We start from the raw sequence: 12,890 nt of genomic DNA, 5'->3' as shown, positions 1-12,890 counted from the left end.
TTAATATTATCAACAAAAACGTGTCCAACAAAATCCGACCCGAAATCATCCAAGTCACCACCACCATACACGGAATCACAACCCAGGATGGAAAACTCGCCCTTCGATTCTAAAAAGCCAACAATAGGATCAGAGGCTAAAAGACCAACATGGTCACTCTGCGCTCGTGATCCAACAATAGATTCAACAGAAGTGTTAGACGGTGAAAGCAACTTCGCAAGAGCTTTTATATTTAGTATAATATAATTGTTTATCATAAACTATTGATGCCGAGCAATCTTCAAATCCCCTTCGTCCGAGCTCTTCACTAGGCACGTCCGAAGACTCGAAAGAGAAACCACCATCGAAAACCCAACAAAGAGAAGCAATATCTCTTAATTCCTCGACCCATTGCAACACATTAACGCCCCGAATCATCTTTCAAAACATTCACGTAGCCATTCAAAACACGTAAGTAAAGCTTGTGATCTATAGATAGTTTCAACACTAAACAAGATATGATATCTCTGACACATAAATGGTTGGGAGTTTACGTTCTCATCATCTTTAGTAAAATCAAGGCCACCATGAAGACACTCGTAATCAACTCTACCATAATTTAATAGCGAGTAACCCCAATTTAGGTTAATAGTGCATAATTTAATTGTAGTAAAATCAGACCCGGCTAGTATTATTATCTGAAGTTGTATAGTTTTTGGGCAACATGTGGTGTTGATTTCTTAGTTCATGTAATTCGTTGTGATTTTGTACTCTTTTTGCTCGCATCTTGCAGGCGTTTAATGATATTCAGCTTTCCAAAAGAAAAAAGGTTAAATAGTACAAAAATTATATTTAATTTAGGTTAAATAGTACAAACGACCATATCTGTTCAATTTATCTCTCGACTTGGATGGGGTCAGCGATTGGAACGTTTTGACGAACGCGATAGGGATTCCAAAAATCTTCTAAACGTAGAGCACACGTGGCTTTAATGAGGATATTGATGGGCATTTAGTCATAGATACATACACACATTATAATTGGACTACCAGAGAAACTCAAATGTTGGTTGATTAAGACGCGTGAGTCATACATAGACGGTTGATTGAATGTGATGCTATATAAAAAGGATGGTGAGTTAGCTCGTGGTGTACTTGATACGTCTGTACATGCTTAAAAAACACGGAAGATAAATCTGCGCAGTAAGAAATATTAGAAGTTGTTTAGCGAAGATAAGAACTGGCAAATGAGACTGATATTTTGCTCAATCTATATATAGTACATTACAAAGTTCAATCCCAAAAGCTATAATAGATTAATACTTAACTATCTACAACTCTACATCAGTACATTTGTTTCTATTGAACGAATAAACCATATTTCATACCAAAACATAAAAGATAACACCAAATTCTTTAACACAGCCGGGTTTTGATGAATTTTGTAACTATTTCTTACCAAATCAAACATTTTTTATTAATTAGAGTAAGAGTATTTCCCTTGTTTTATAAGTGATGGTTTGTTCAATAAAAGAATCCTAACGAATAATATAAGGTTAACTTAACCTGCTGCCAAAGTCCAAAACATGATTAACGACGAGATACTGATTGTTATCCAACTCATGAACGCCAAAGCAACTGCTAACTGGTACTTTTGGCATTCCTGCCCAAAACCGCAACTTCCCAAATCATTAAAGTACAATATTGTTATGCCTGCAGAGGATGAAGCTGCTGCAAGGCTCAATGTAGCCGTAACCTGCCAATGATTCAAAGACCAATATTTTAAATACGAAAGATGAAAACCCGAATGTGTTTTTTGCTATTGATACTGACCCAATCTCCTACGGCGATAAGGCTGACCAGACGGGGATTATGGAGGACCTTTTTCTTCACCAAAGCACATGCATCCATGAATGCAAGCCCAAAGCTCCAGATAGCTTGCAAGCCCATTGAAGCAATCAAGTAGCTGAAGTAATTCAAATACTAATAAAACTTAATACTCGAATTCAGATATTCTTTAATTAGTTATGATATGGTGAGGATTTCACATATGTGCATGTGTGTGTGTGTGTGTGTGTGCGGCTTTGCGTGCACACGTATATATATATATATATACTACAATTATTTTAAAGGCAAGAATTAGTTAGTCATTATTAGAATAAGATAATGAGATACTTAGAGATAGTTAAGTAAATTTACATTCAATCTTTAGTATTCACTATTCAATTGGTTGCCACTAACCATTGATCTCACTAGCACATCATGGTAATGTGTATAACATACTCATTTGTTGATCTGAATATCACAAATACTAATTGTACCCAAATTGAAAACACTCCATCGATAGCATATTATGCTTCACACTTCAATTACTTTGTACCTTAGGTAGAAAATTCCACCCTTATCGACTGAACTTTATACCAATCACATATCTAAAAAAAAGCATTCTAGAATGATATAATACTTTCATCTCTGTCTAGTCTATGTACTTACCAGTCTGCTAAAATGTATCTAATCTAGTTTAATATAAACAATTTATCTCCTAATTAAATGGAAAAAGACCTAAGTAACCACATTTCAACATATTTTATTTAAGATAATGGTCCAACATTGCAGTCAGTCACCCATTGATCAAAATTAATTCATTATTTCATCTAATCTAAATAATCATCATACATCACTTGCACATAATGACAATTTAAAATTACCAATAGAAATCATATTAAACCACTGTAGTGATCAAATATTTAATATCTAATTATATAAAAATGATGAAACTTGAAATGATTACCTGAAAGCAGTAAAATTGAAGAAAGATTTAGTGGAAGCCACTGAAGCAATTGAAGCAGCAGCAAACAAACACTGCAATAATCTTAAAATTAAACTAGTGATTGTTCCAGGAGTCCCTGCAAAATTCTTCATTTTTGGTACCCTTTATTTTAAAAGATCAAGTTAAACAAAAAAGGTCGATTGATTGATTTATTGAATAGTAATAATAAATAATAATAGTAATACATGATATAGGGACTAATAATAGTATCTTAATTTGAGGGAAGAGTAAAGAGGATGACTACTAGAAGAAGAGGTATGGGTGAAGAAGAAATGGGAGGTGGGGTTAGGTCACTTAGGTGTAGCTGGTGGAAAACCAAAATTCAATTATTTAAGGGATTTATATTTTTAATTTGTTAAGACTATTTGTAACAAGTAACGGCGCCACTTAGTGATGCGGCGGGGAAGAAATACTGAAATTTGGTGTAACAGAGTGTCATTTGTGGTGTTTCTTTGGCGTCAGTTGGAAAGTGACGGGAGAAGAAACATGGTGTTTTTTGTTTTTTATTAATTTAAAAATATTATTTTTATCCCATTTTAATACTTTAACCAATTATATTTTAACACATCATCACAATACTCCTAAACAACACCAAAAATAAACACCACCACTACTCCATCCAAAAAGAAAACATGTCATACTCATCAAAAAAATGCAAAAAGCAAGAAACACGATAAAGAAACGCCACAACTGTTACAAATGTTCTAAAGGTTATAAAATGATATTTTGACGGGGGAGTTGTAATCTCTTGAATCCAATAATTTGCTTGAAATTCAACGGATCAATCAGAGCGCGACAATCACATGTGATTAAAAAAAAATTATTTTTTTCCCCGAAAGATTTTTTTTTTGAATTTTTTTTTTAAAATTAGCATGTCATATTCAATCACATGTGATTGTAATTTTTTTTTACAACTTTTTTTTTTCAATCACATGTGATTGGATTTGACATGCAGAATCACATGTGATTGACATGCAGAATCACATGTGATTTAGCATGTCAAATCCAATCACATGTTATTGAAAAAAAATTCGACAAAAAAAAAAATTCAATCAAATGTTATTGTCGCGTCACATGTCGCACTCTGATTGGTCTCTTGAATCTCAACTTAAAAGTTAGATTCATTTGAATATTCCTTTTAGATGGGGTATAAAAAACTATTTTGATCTCTTCCATTTTAAGGGTGTGTTTGGATGAAATTAGCTGGAGTTGGAGCTTATAGCTGGAGCTGGAGCTTATGGGCTAGAGCTGGAGCTGGAGCTAGAGCTTATGGTAGCTAGAGCTTATTATTTTTTACAAGTGTTTGGTAAACTAGTTGGAACTTATTTTTCAGTTCATAAGCTCTACTTTTTTTCATAAGCTACTAGAAGTAGCTTATTTTTCCAGAGCTTGTGATTTTCATAAGCTCTACTTTTTATGTCTACCAAACAAAGCTTATTACTTGGAGCTTATTAAAAATCATAAGCTCAAGCTCCCATAAGCTCCCATAAGCTCTTGCGCCAAACACACCCTAAGTTTTGATAAGTTTTAATTCAAACTCAGACTTAAAAAAATGAATTTGTTTTAAATAATATTTGATAAAATTGATTGATATGAGTGGGATGTGTTTTACTTTTATTCATGTTTTTATTAACATATTTTTTTTGTCATTATTATATAATATATAAATAAAAATGTTAAGATTGAGAAATATTATATAATAAAGATAAAGATTATATTAAAATTGAGAAATCTTTCAAAATTTAAATAATGTGTTTATTTGAGACAAAGTAAATACTACTACTTCCGTCTCATTAAAAGTGTTTACTTAGAGCAGTCCCAACGGTTGCACTCTGAGGCCCACCAAGAAATCCGCCCTCTTGGGCGCCGATGGCAACGAGCTGCCCAGGGTCCGCCTAGGTGGTCGTCCAGCTACGCGTGCTCCCGTTCGTGTTTTCATAAAATATTTATTGACGGATGAAATACCATAAAATGACCGTTGGGAAGGAAAAAACAAAAAACAAAAAAAAAAAAAAAAAAAAAACACTATCGGCTACATCTTGACGTCTTTATTTTTTCTTTCTTTTCTAAACTCTATATCGGCTCTATTTTTGAGTCAGCAGCAAGCGTCGATTTAGTGGCGTCTTGACTGCCGTTTAGAGCCTAAATTGAATTCCGGACACAATTTAAAACCCATGGAAATTTGATTCTACCATATTCATAGCGTCTCAATTTTTTTTTAATTTTATTTTACTAATTTTTTTTTAAAAAAAAATTCCTTCTTATTGGCCAGATGTCCACTCGGAACCAATCTTTTTATCCCTCGAATAGAGAGATGGATGACTTTCTCTACTTTTGAGAGTGCTTCACTCTGGGTGGAGAAATGACTTGTTTTTATTCTCGGATAGGGGAAAGATTGTCTACATCTCACATTCCTCATACACCACTCATGTGGTATTGGATTTTGTTGTTGTTGTTGCTGCTGCTGCTGTTGTTGTTGTTGTTGTTGTTGTTGTTGTTGTTGTTGTTGTTGTTGTTGTTGTTGTTTTCTATACTCTATATAAATTACACTCCATTTTATCATTTTACACAACTAAAATACACTCCATTTCTCTCTTTTTAACTCAATTTCCTTCACTTCTACATTTTATACAATCTCTTTTTTTATAACAAACAATGAGTTCCAAAAAAAAAAAAACCAAGCAAAGGAAAATCGAAACAACGCCCTCAAGTTCAAGATCCGAATGTGGTCGGTCGCGACATGATGCAAACGTTGCTAGAACAATCGCAACAAAATACCGGTTTTCTCGCTTTGAAAATGCTAATCCATCTAATGCATTTGCGGGTATGTTATCAAACGTTCACACACAATAAAGTCAACAACAACAATACTACATTAACCAACAATATCAACAACAATATCCCTACAATATGAACCAACAATCTCAACCATTTCCCATTTTCGCGAACCAACAATCTCAACAACAATCCCAACAAACACCATATTATCCAAGACTTCGTAACGAATCTAATGATGAAGAGGTTCCCGAAACTTCACGCTGAAATGTCCCGTTCTTATTGATTAAAAACGTTCCATATTAATTGATTTCGTTGCGAGGTTTTGACCTCTATATGAGACGTTTTTCAAAGACTGCATTCATTTTAAAACAAACCATAACCTTTATTTCATCAATAAAGGTTTAAAAAGCTTTACGTAGATTATCAAATAATGATAATCTAAAATATCCTGTTTACACACGACCATTACATAATGGTTTACAATACAAATATGTTACAACAAAATAAGTTTCTTGAATGCAGTTTTTACACAATATCATACAAGCATGGACTCCAAATCTCGTCCTTATTTAAGTATGCGACAGCGGAAGCTCTTAATAATCACCTGAGAATAAACATGCTTAAAACGTCAACAAAAATGTTGGTGAGTTATAGGTTTAACCTATATATATCAAATCATAATAATAGACCACAAGATTTCATATTTCAATACACATCCCATACATAGAGATAAAAATCATTCATATGGTGAACACCTGGTAACCGACATTAACAAGATGCATATATAAGAATATCCCCATCATTCCGGGACACCCTTCGGATATGATATAAATTTCGAAGTACTAAAGCATCCGGTACTTTGAATGGGGTTTGTTAAGCCCAATAGATCTATCTTTAGGATTCGCGTCAATTAGGGTGTCTGTTCCCTAATTCTTAGATTACCAGACTTAATAAAAAGGGGCATATTCGATTTCGATAATTCAACCATAGAATGTAGTTTCACGTACTTGTGTCTATTTTGTAAATCATTTATAAAACCTGCATGTATTCTCATCCCAAAAATATTAGATTTTAAAAGTGGGACTATAACTCACTTTCACAGATTTTTACTTCGTCGGGAAGTAAGATTTGGCCACTGGTTGATTCACGAACCTATAACAATATATACATATATATCAAAGTATGTTCAAAATATATTTACAACACTTTTAATATATTTTGATGTTTTAAGTTTATTAAGTCAGCTGTTCTCGTTAGTAACCTACAACTAGTTGTCCACAGTTAGATGTACAGAAATAAATCGATAAATATTATCTTGAATCAATCCACGACCCAGTGTATACGTATCTCAGTATTGATCACAACTCAAACTATATATATTTTGGAATCAACCTCAACCCTGTATAGCTAACTCCAACATTCACATATAGAGTGTCTATGGTTGTTCCGAAATATATATAGATGTGTCGACATGATAGGTCGAAACATTGTATACGTGTCTATGGTATCTCAAGATTACATAATATACAATACAAGTTGATTAAGTTATGGTTGGAATAGATTTGTTACCAATTTTCACGTAGCTAAAATGAGAAAAATTATCCAATCTTGTTTTACCCATAACTTCTTCATTTTAAATCCGTTTTGAGTGAATCAAATTGCTATGGTTTCATATTGAACTCTATTTTATGAATCTAAACAGAAAAAGTATAGGTTTATAGTCGGAAAAATAAGTTACAAGTCGTTTTTATAAAGGTAGTCATTTCAGTCGAAAGAACGACGTCTAGATGACCATTTTAGAAAACATACTTCCACTTTGAGTTTAACCATAATTTTTGGATATAGTTTCATGTTCATAATAAAAATCATTTTCTCAGAATAACAACTTTTAAATCAAAGTTTATCATAGTTTTTAATTAACTAACCCAAAACAGCCCGCGGTGTTACTACGACGGCGTAAATCCGGTTTTACGGTGTTTTTCGTGTTTCCAGGTTTTAAATCATTAAGTTAGCATATCATATAGATATAGAACATGTGTTTAGTTGATTTTAAAAGTCAAGTTAGAAGGATTAACTTTTGTTTGCGAACAAGTTTAGAATTTACTAAACTATGTTCTAGTGATTACAAGTTTAAACCTTCGAATAAGATAGCTTTATATGTATGAATCGAATGATGTTATGAACATCATTACTACCTTAAGTTCCTTGGATAAACCTACTGGAAAAGAGAAAAATGGATCTAGCTTCAATGGATCCTTGGATGGCTCGAAGTTCTTGAAGCAGAATCATGACACGAAAACAAGTTCAAGTAAGATCATCACTTAAAATAAGATTGTTATAGTTATAGAAATTGAACCAAAGTTTGAATATGATTATTACCTTGTATTATAATGATAACCTACTGTAAGAAACAAAGATTTCTTGAGGTTGGATGATCACCTTACAAGATTGGAAGTGAGCTAGCAAACTTGAAAGTATTCTTGATTTTATGAAACTAGAACTTTTGGAATTTATGAAGAACACTTAGAACTTGAAGATAGAACTTGAGAGAGATCAATTAGATGAAGAAAATTGAAGAATGAAAGTGTTTGTAGGTGTTTTTGGTCGTTGGTGTATGGATTAGATATAAAGGATATGTTATTTTGTTTTCATGTAAATAAGTCATGAATGATTACTCATATTTTTGTAATTTTATGAGATATTTCATGCTAGTTGCCAAATGATGGTTCCCACATGTGTTAGGTGACTCACATGGGCTGCTAAGAGCTGATCATTGGAGTGTATATACCAATAGTACATACATCTAAAAGCTGTGTATTGTACGAGTACGAATACGGGTGCATACGAGTAGAATTGTTGATGAAACTGAACGAGGATGTAATTGTAAGCATTTTTGTTAAGTAGAAGTATTTTGATAAGTGTCTTGAAGTCTTTCAAAAGTGTATGAATACATATTAAAACACTACATGTATATACATTTTAACTGAGTCGTTAAGTCATCGTTAGTCGTTACATGTAAATGTTGTTTTGAAACCTTTAGGTTAACGATCTTGTTAAATGTTGTTAACCCAATGTTTATAATATCAAAAGAGATTTTAAATTATTATATTATCATGATATTATGATGTACGAATATCTCTTAATATGATATATATATACATTAAATGTCGTTACAACGATAATCGTTACATATATGTCTCGTTTCAAAATCATTAAGTTAGTAGTCTTGTTTTTACATATGTAGTTCATTGTTAATATAATTAATGATATGTTTACTTATCATAATATCATGTTAACTATATATATAACCATATATATGTCATCATATAGTTTTTACAAGTTTTAACGTTCGTGAATCACCGGTCAACTTGGGTGGTCAATTGTCTATATGAAACCTATTTCAATTAATCAAGTCTTAACAAGTTTGATTGCTTAACATGTTGGAAACATTTAATCATGTAAATATCAATCTCAATTAATATATATAAACATGGAAAAGTTCGGGTCACTACAGTACCTACCCGTTAAATAAATTTCGTCCCGAAATTTTAAGCTGTTGAAGGTGTTGACGAATCTTCTGGAAATAGATGCGGGTATTTCTTCTTCATCTGATCTTCACGCTCCCAGGTGAACTCGGGTCCTCTACGAGCATTCCATCGAACCTTAACAATTGGTATCTTGTTTTGCTTAAGTCTTTTAACCTCACGATCCATTATTTCGACGGGTTCTTCGATGAATTGAAGTTTTTCGTTGATTTGGATTTCATCTAACGGAATAGTGAGATCTTCTTTAGCAAAACATTTCTTCAAATTCGAGACGTGGAAAGTGTTATGTACAGCCGCGAGTTGTTGAGGTAACTCAAGTCGGTAAGCTACTGGTCCAACACGATCAATAATCTTGAATGGTCCAATATACCTTGGATTTAATTTCCCTCGTTTACCAAATCGAACAACGCCTTTCCAAGGTGCAACTTTAAGCATGACCATCTCTCCAATTTCAAATTCTATATCTTTTCTTTTAATGTCAGCGTAGCTCTTTTGTCGACTTTGGGCGGTTTTCAACCGTTGTTGAATTTGGATGATCTTCTCGGTAGTTTCTTGTATAATCTCCGGACCCGTAATCTGTCTATCCCCCACTTCACTCCAACAAATCGGAGACCTGCACTTTCTACCATAAAGTGCTTCAAACGGCGCCATCTCAATGCTTGAATGGTAGCTGTTGTTGTAGGAAAATTCTACTAACGGTAGATGTCGATCCCAACTGTTTCCGAAATCAATAACACATGCTCGTAGCATGTCTTCAAGCGTTTGTATCGTCCTTTCGCTCTGCCCATCAGTTTGTGGATGATAGGCAGTACTCATGTCTAGACGAGTTCCTAATGCTTGCTGTAATGTCTGCCAGAATCTTGAAATAAATCTGCCATCCCTATCAGAGATAATAGAGATTGGTATTCCATGTCTGGAGATGACTTCCTTCAAATACAGTCGTGCTAACTTCTCCATCTTGTCATCTTCTCTTATTGGCAGGAAGTGTGCTGATTTGGTGAGACGATCAACTATTACCCAAATAGTATCAAAACCACTTGCAGTCCTTGGCAATTTAGTGATGAAATCCATGGTAATGTTTTCCCATTTCCATTCCGGGATTTCGGGTTGTTGAAGTAGACCTGATGGTTTCTGATGCTCAGCTTTGACCTTAGAACACGTCAAACATTCTCCTACGTATTTAGCAACATCGGCTTTCATACCCGGCCACCAAAAATGTTTCTTGAGATCCTTGTACATCTTTCCCGTTCCAGGATGTATTGAGTATCTGGTTTTATGAGCTTCTCTAAGTACCATTTCTCTCATATCTCCAAATTTTGGTACCCAAATCCTTTCAGCCCTATACCGGGTTCCGTCTTCCCGAATATTAAGATGCTTCTCCGATCCTTTGGGTATTTCATCCTTTAAATTTCCCTCTTTTAAAAACTCCTTGTTGCGCCTCCTTTATTTGAGTAGTAAGGTTATTATGAATCATTATATTCATAGATTTTACTCGAATGGGTTCTCTGTCCTTCCTGCTCAAGGCATCGGCTACCACATTTGCCTTCCCCGGGTGGTAACGAATCTCAAAGTCGTAATCATTCAATAATTCAATCCACCTACGCTGCCTCATATTCAGTTGTTTCTGATTAAATATGTGTTGAAGACTTTTGTGGTCGGTATATATAATACTTTTAACCCCATATAAGTAGTGCCTCAAAGTCTTTAATGCAAAAACAACTGCGCCTAATTCCAAATCATGCGTCGTATAATTTTGTTCGTGAATCTTCAATTGTCTAGACGCATAAGCAATCACCTTCGTTCGTTGCATTAATACACAACCGAGACCTTGCTTTGATGCGTCACAATAAATCACAAAATCATCATTCCCTTCAGGCAATGACAATATAGGTGCCGTAGTTAGCTTTTTCTTCAATAACTGAAACGCTTTCTCTTGTTCATCATTCCATTCAAATTTCTTCCCTTTATGCGTTAATGCAGTCAAGGGTTTTGCTATTCTGGAAAAGTCTTGGATGAACCTTCTGTAGTAACCAGCTAGTCCTAAAAACTGGCGTATGTGTTTCGGAGTTTTCGGGGTTTCCCACTTTTCAACAGTTTCTATCTTTGCCGGATCCACCTTAATACCTTCTTTGTTCACTTTGTGACCGAGGAATTGAACTTCTTCCAACCAAAATGCACACTTTGAAAACTTAGCGTACAATTCTTCCTTCCTCAATACTTCTAACACCTTTCTCAAATGTTCACCATGTTCTTGGTCATTCTTTGAGTAAATAAGTATGTCATCAATGAAAACAATGACAAACTTGTCCAGGTATGGTCCACACACTCGGTTCATAAGGTCCATGAACACAGCTGGTGCATTAGTTAAACCAAATGGCTTGACCATAAACTCGTAATGACCGTAACGTGTTCTGAAAGCAGTCTTTGGAATATCATCTTCTTTCACCCGCATTTGATGATACCCGGAACGTAAGTCAATCTTTGAATAAATAGACGAGCCTTGTAGTTGATCAAATAAGTCGTCGATTCTCGGTAGTGGGTAGCGGTTCTTGATGGTAAGTTTGTTCAACTCTCGGTAGTCGATACACAACCTGAATGTACCATCTTTCTTCTTGACAAACAAAACAGGAGCTCCCCACGGTGATGTGCTTGGTCGAATGAAACCACGCTCTAAAAGTTCTTGTAATTGGCTTTGCAGTTCTTTCATCTCGCTGGGTGCGAGTCTGTAAGGAGCACGAGCTATTGGTGCAGCTCCTGGTACAAGATCTATTTGAAATTCAACGGATCGATGTGGGGGTAATCCCGGTAATTCTTTCGGAAATACATCGGGAAATTCTTTTGCAATGGGAACATCATTGATGCTCTTTTCTTCAGTTTGTACTTTCTCGACGTGTGCTAGAACAGCATAGCAACCTTTTCTTATTAGTTTTTGTGCCTTCAAATTACTAATAAGATGTAGCTTCGTGTTGCCCTTTTCTCCGTACACCATTAAGGGTTTTCCTTTTTCTCGTATAATGCGAATTGCATTTTTGTAACAAACGATCTCTGCTTTCACTTCTTTCAACCAGTCCATACCGATTATCACATCAAAACTCCCTAACTCTACTGGTATCAAATCAATCTTAAATGTTTCGCTAACCAGTTTAATTTCTCGATTCCGACATATATTATCTGCTGAAATTAATTTACCATTTGCTAATTCGAGTAAAAATTTACTATCCAAAGGCGTCAATGGACAACTTAATTTAGCACAAAAATCTCTACTCATATAGCTTCTATCCGCACCCGAATCAAATAAAACGTAAGCAGATTTATTGTCAATAAGAAACGTACCCGTAACAAGCTCCGGGTCTTCCTGTGCCTCTGCCGCATTAATATTGAAAACTCTTCCACGGCCTTGTCCATTCGTGTTCTCCTGGTTCGGGCAATTTCTAATAATGTGGCCCGGTTTTCCACATTTATAACAAACTACATTGGCATAACTTGCTCCGACACTACTTGCTCCGCCATTACTCGTTCCGACACCATTTGTTCCTTTCGTTCTATTAACCCCTGGTCCGTAGACCTCACACTTCGCCGCGCTATGACCATTTCTTTTACACTTGTTGCAAAGTTTGGTGCAGAACCCCGAGTGATTCTTTTCACACCTTTGGCATAGCTGCTTCTGATTGTTGTTGTTGTTGCGGTTATTATTGTTGTTGGGATGATTGTTGTAGTTGCTGTTGTTGTTGTTGTTGTTGTTGGGCCGTTTGTTGTAGT

The 12,890-nt window shown here is 34.8% G+C and overlaps 1 protein-coding gene across 1 annotated transcript; it reads right to left on the bottom strand.

The window, feature by feature from the left end:
* Positions 1–909: 909 nt before the first annotated feature.
* LOC139859720 (CASP-like protein 5B3) lies at positions 910–3,086 on the bottom strand. Its single transcript, XM_071848499.1, has 4 exons — positions 2,770–3,086; positions 1,812–1,944; positions 1,545–1,734; positions 910–1,174 (listed from the first exon to the last, which is right to left on the bottom strand). Exons 1-4 carry the CDS (start codon positions 2,898–2,900, stop codon positions 1,053–1,055), a joined length of 576 nt encoding a protein of 191 aa, XP_071704600.1. The 5' UTR covers positions 2,901–3,086; the 3' UTR covers positions 910–1,052.
* Between the last annotated feature and the right edge of the window lie 9,804 nt (positions 3,087–12,890).

The sequence above is a fragment of the Rutidosis leptorrhynchoides genome, chromosome 1 (assembly GCF_046630445.1).
Source record: "Rutidosis leptorrhynchoides isolate AG116_Rl617_1_P2 chromosome 1, CSIRO_AGI_Rlap_v1, whole genome shotgun sequence".
Lineage (NCBI taxonomy): Eukaryota > Viridiplantae > Streptophyta > Magnoliopsida > Asterales > Asteraceae > Rutidosis > Rutidosis leptorrhynchoides.
This window is presented reverse-complemented; position numbering and strand designations above follow the sequence as displayed.

Excerpts from the sequence above, each read along its gene's own strand:
- LOC139859720 (XM_071848499.1), bottom strand. The coding sequence starts at position 2,900 with ATGAAGAATTTTGCAGGGACTCCTGGAACAATCACTAGTTTAATTTTA. Across the intron at positions 1,945-2,769 it reads TTCAATTTTACTGCTTTCAG|CTACTTGATTGCTTCAATGG; the intron begins GTAATCATTTCA and ends GAATTACTTCAG. Across the intron at positions 1,735-1,811 it reads TTATCGCCGTAGGAGATTGG|GTTACGGCTACATTGAGCCT; the intron begins GTCAGTATCAAT and ends AATCATTGGCAG.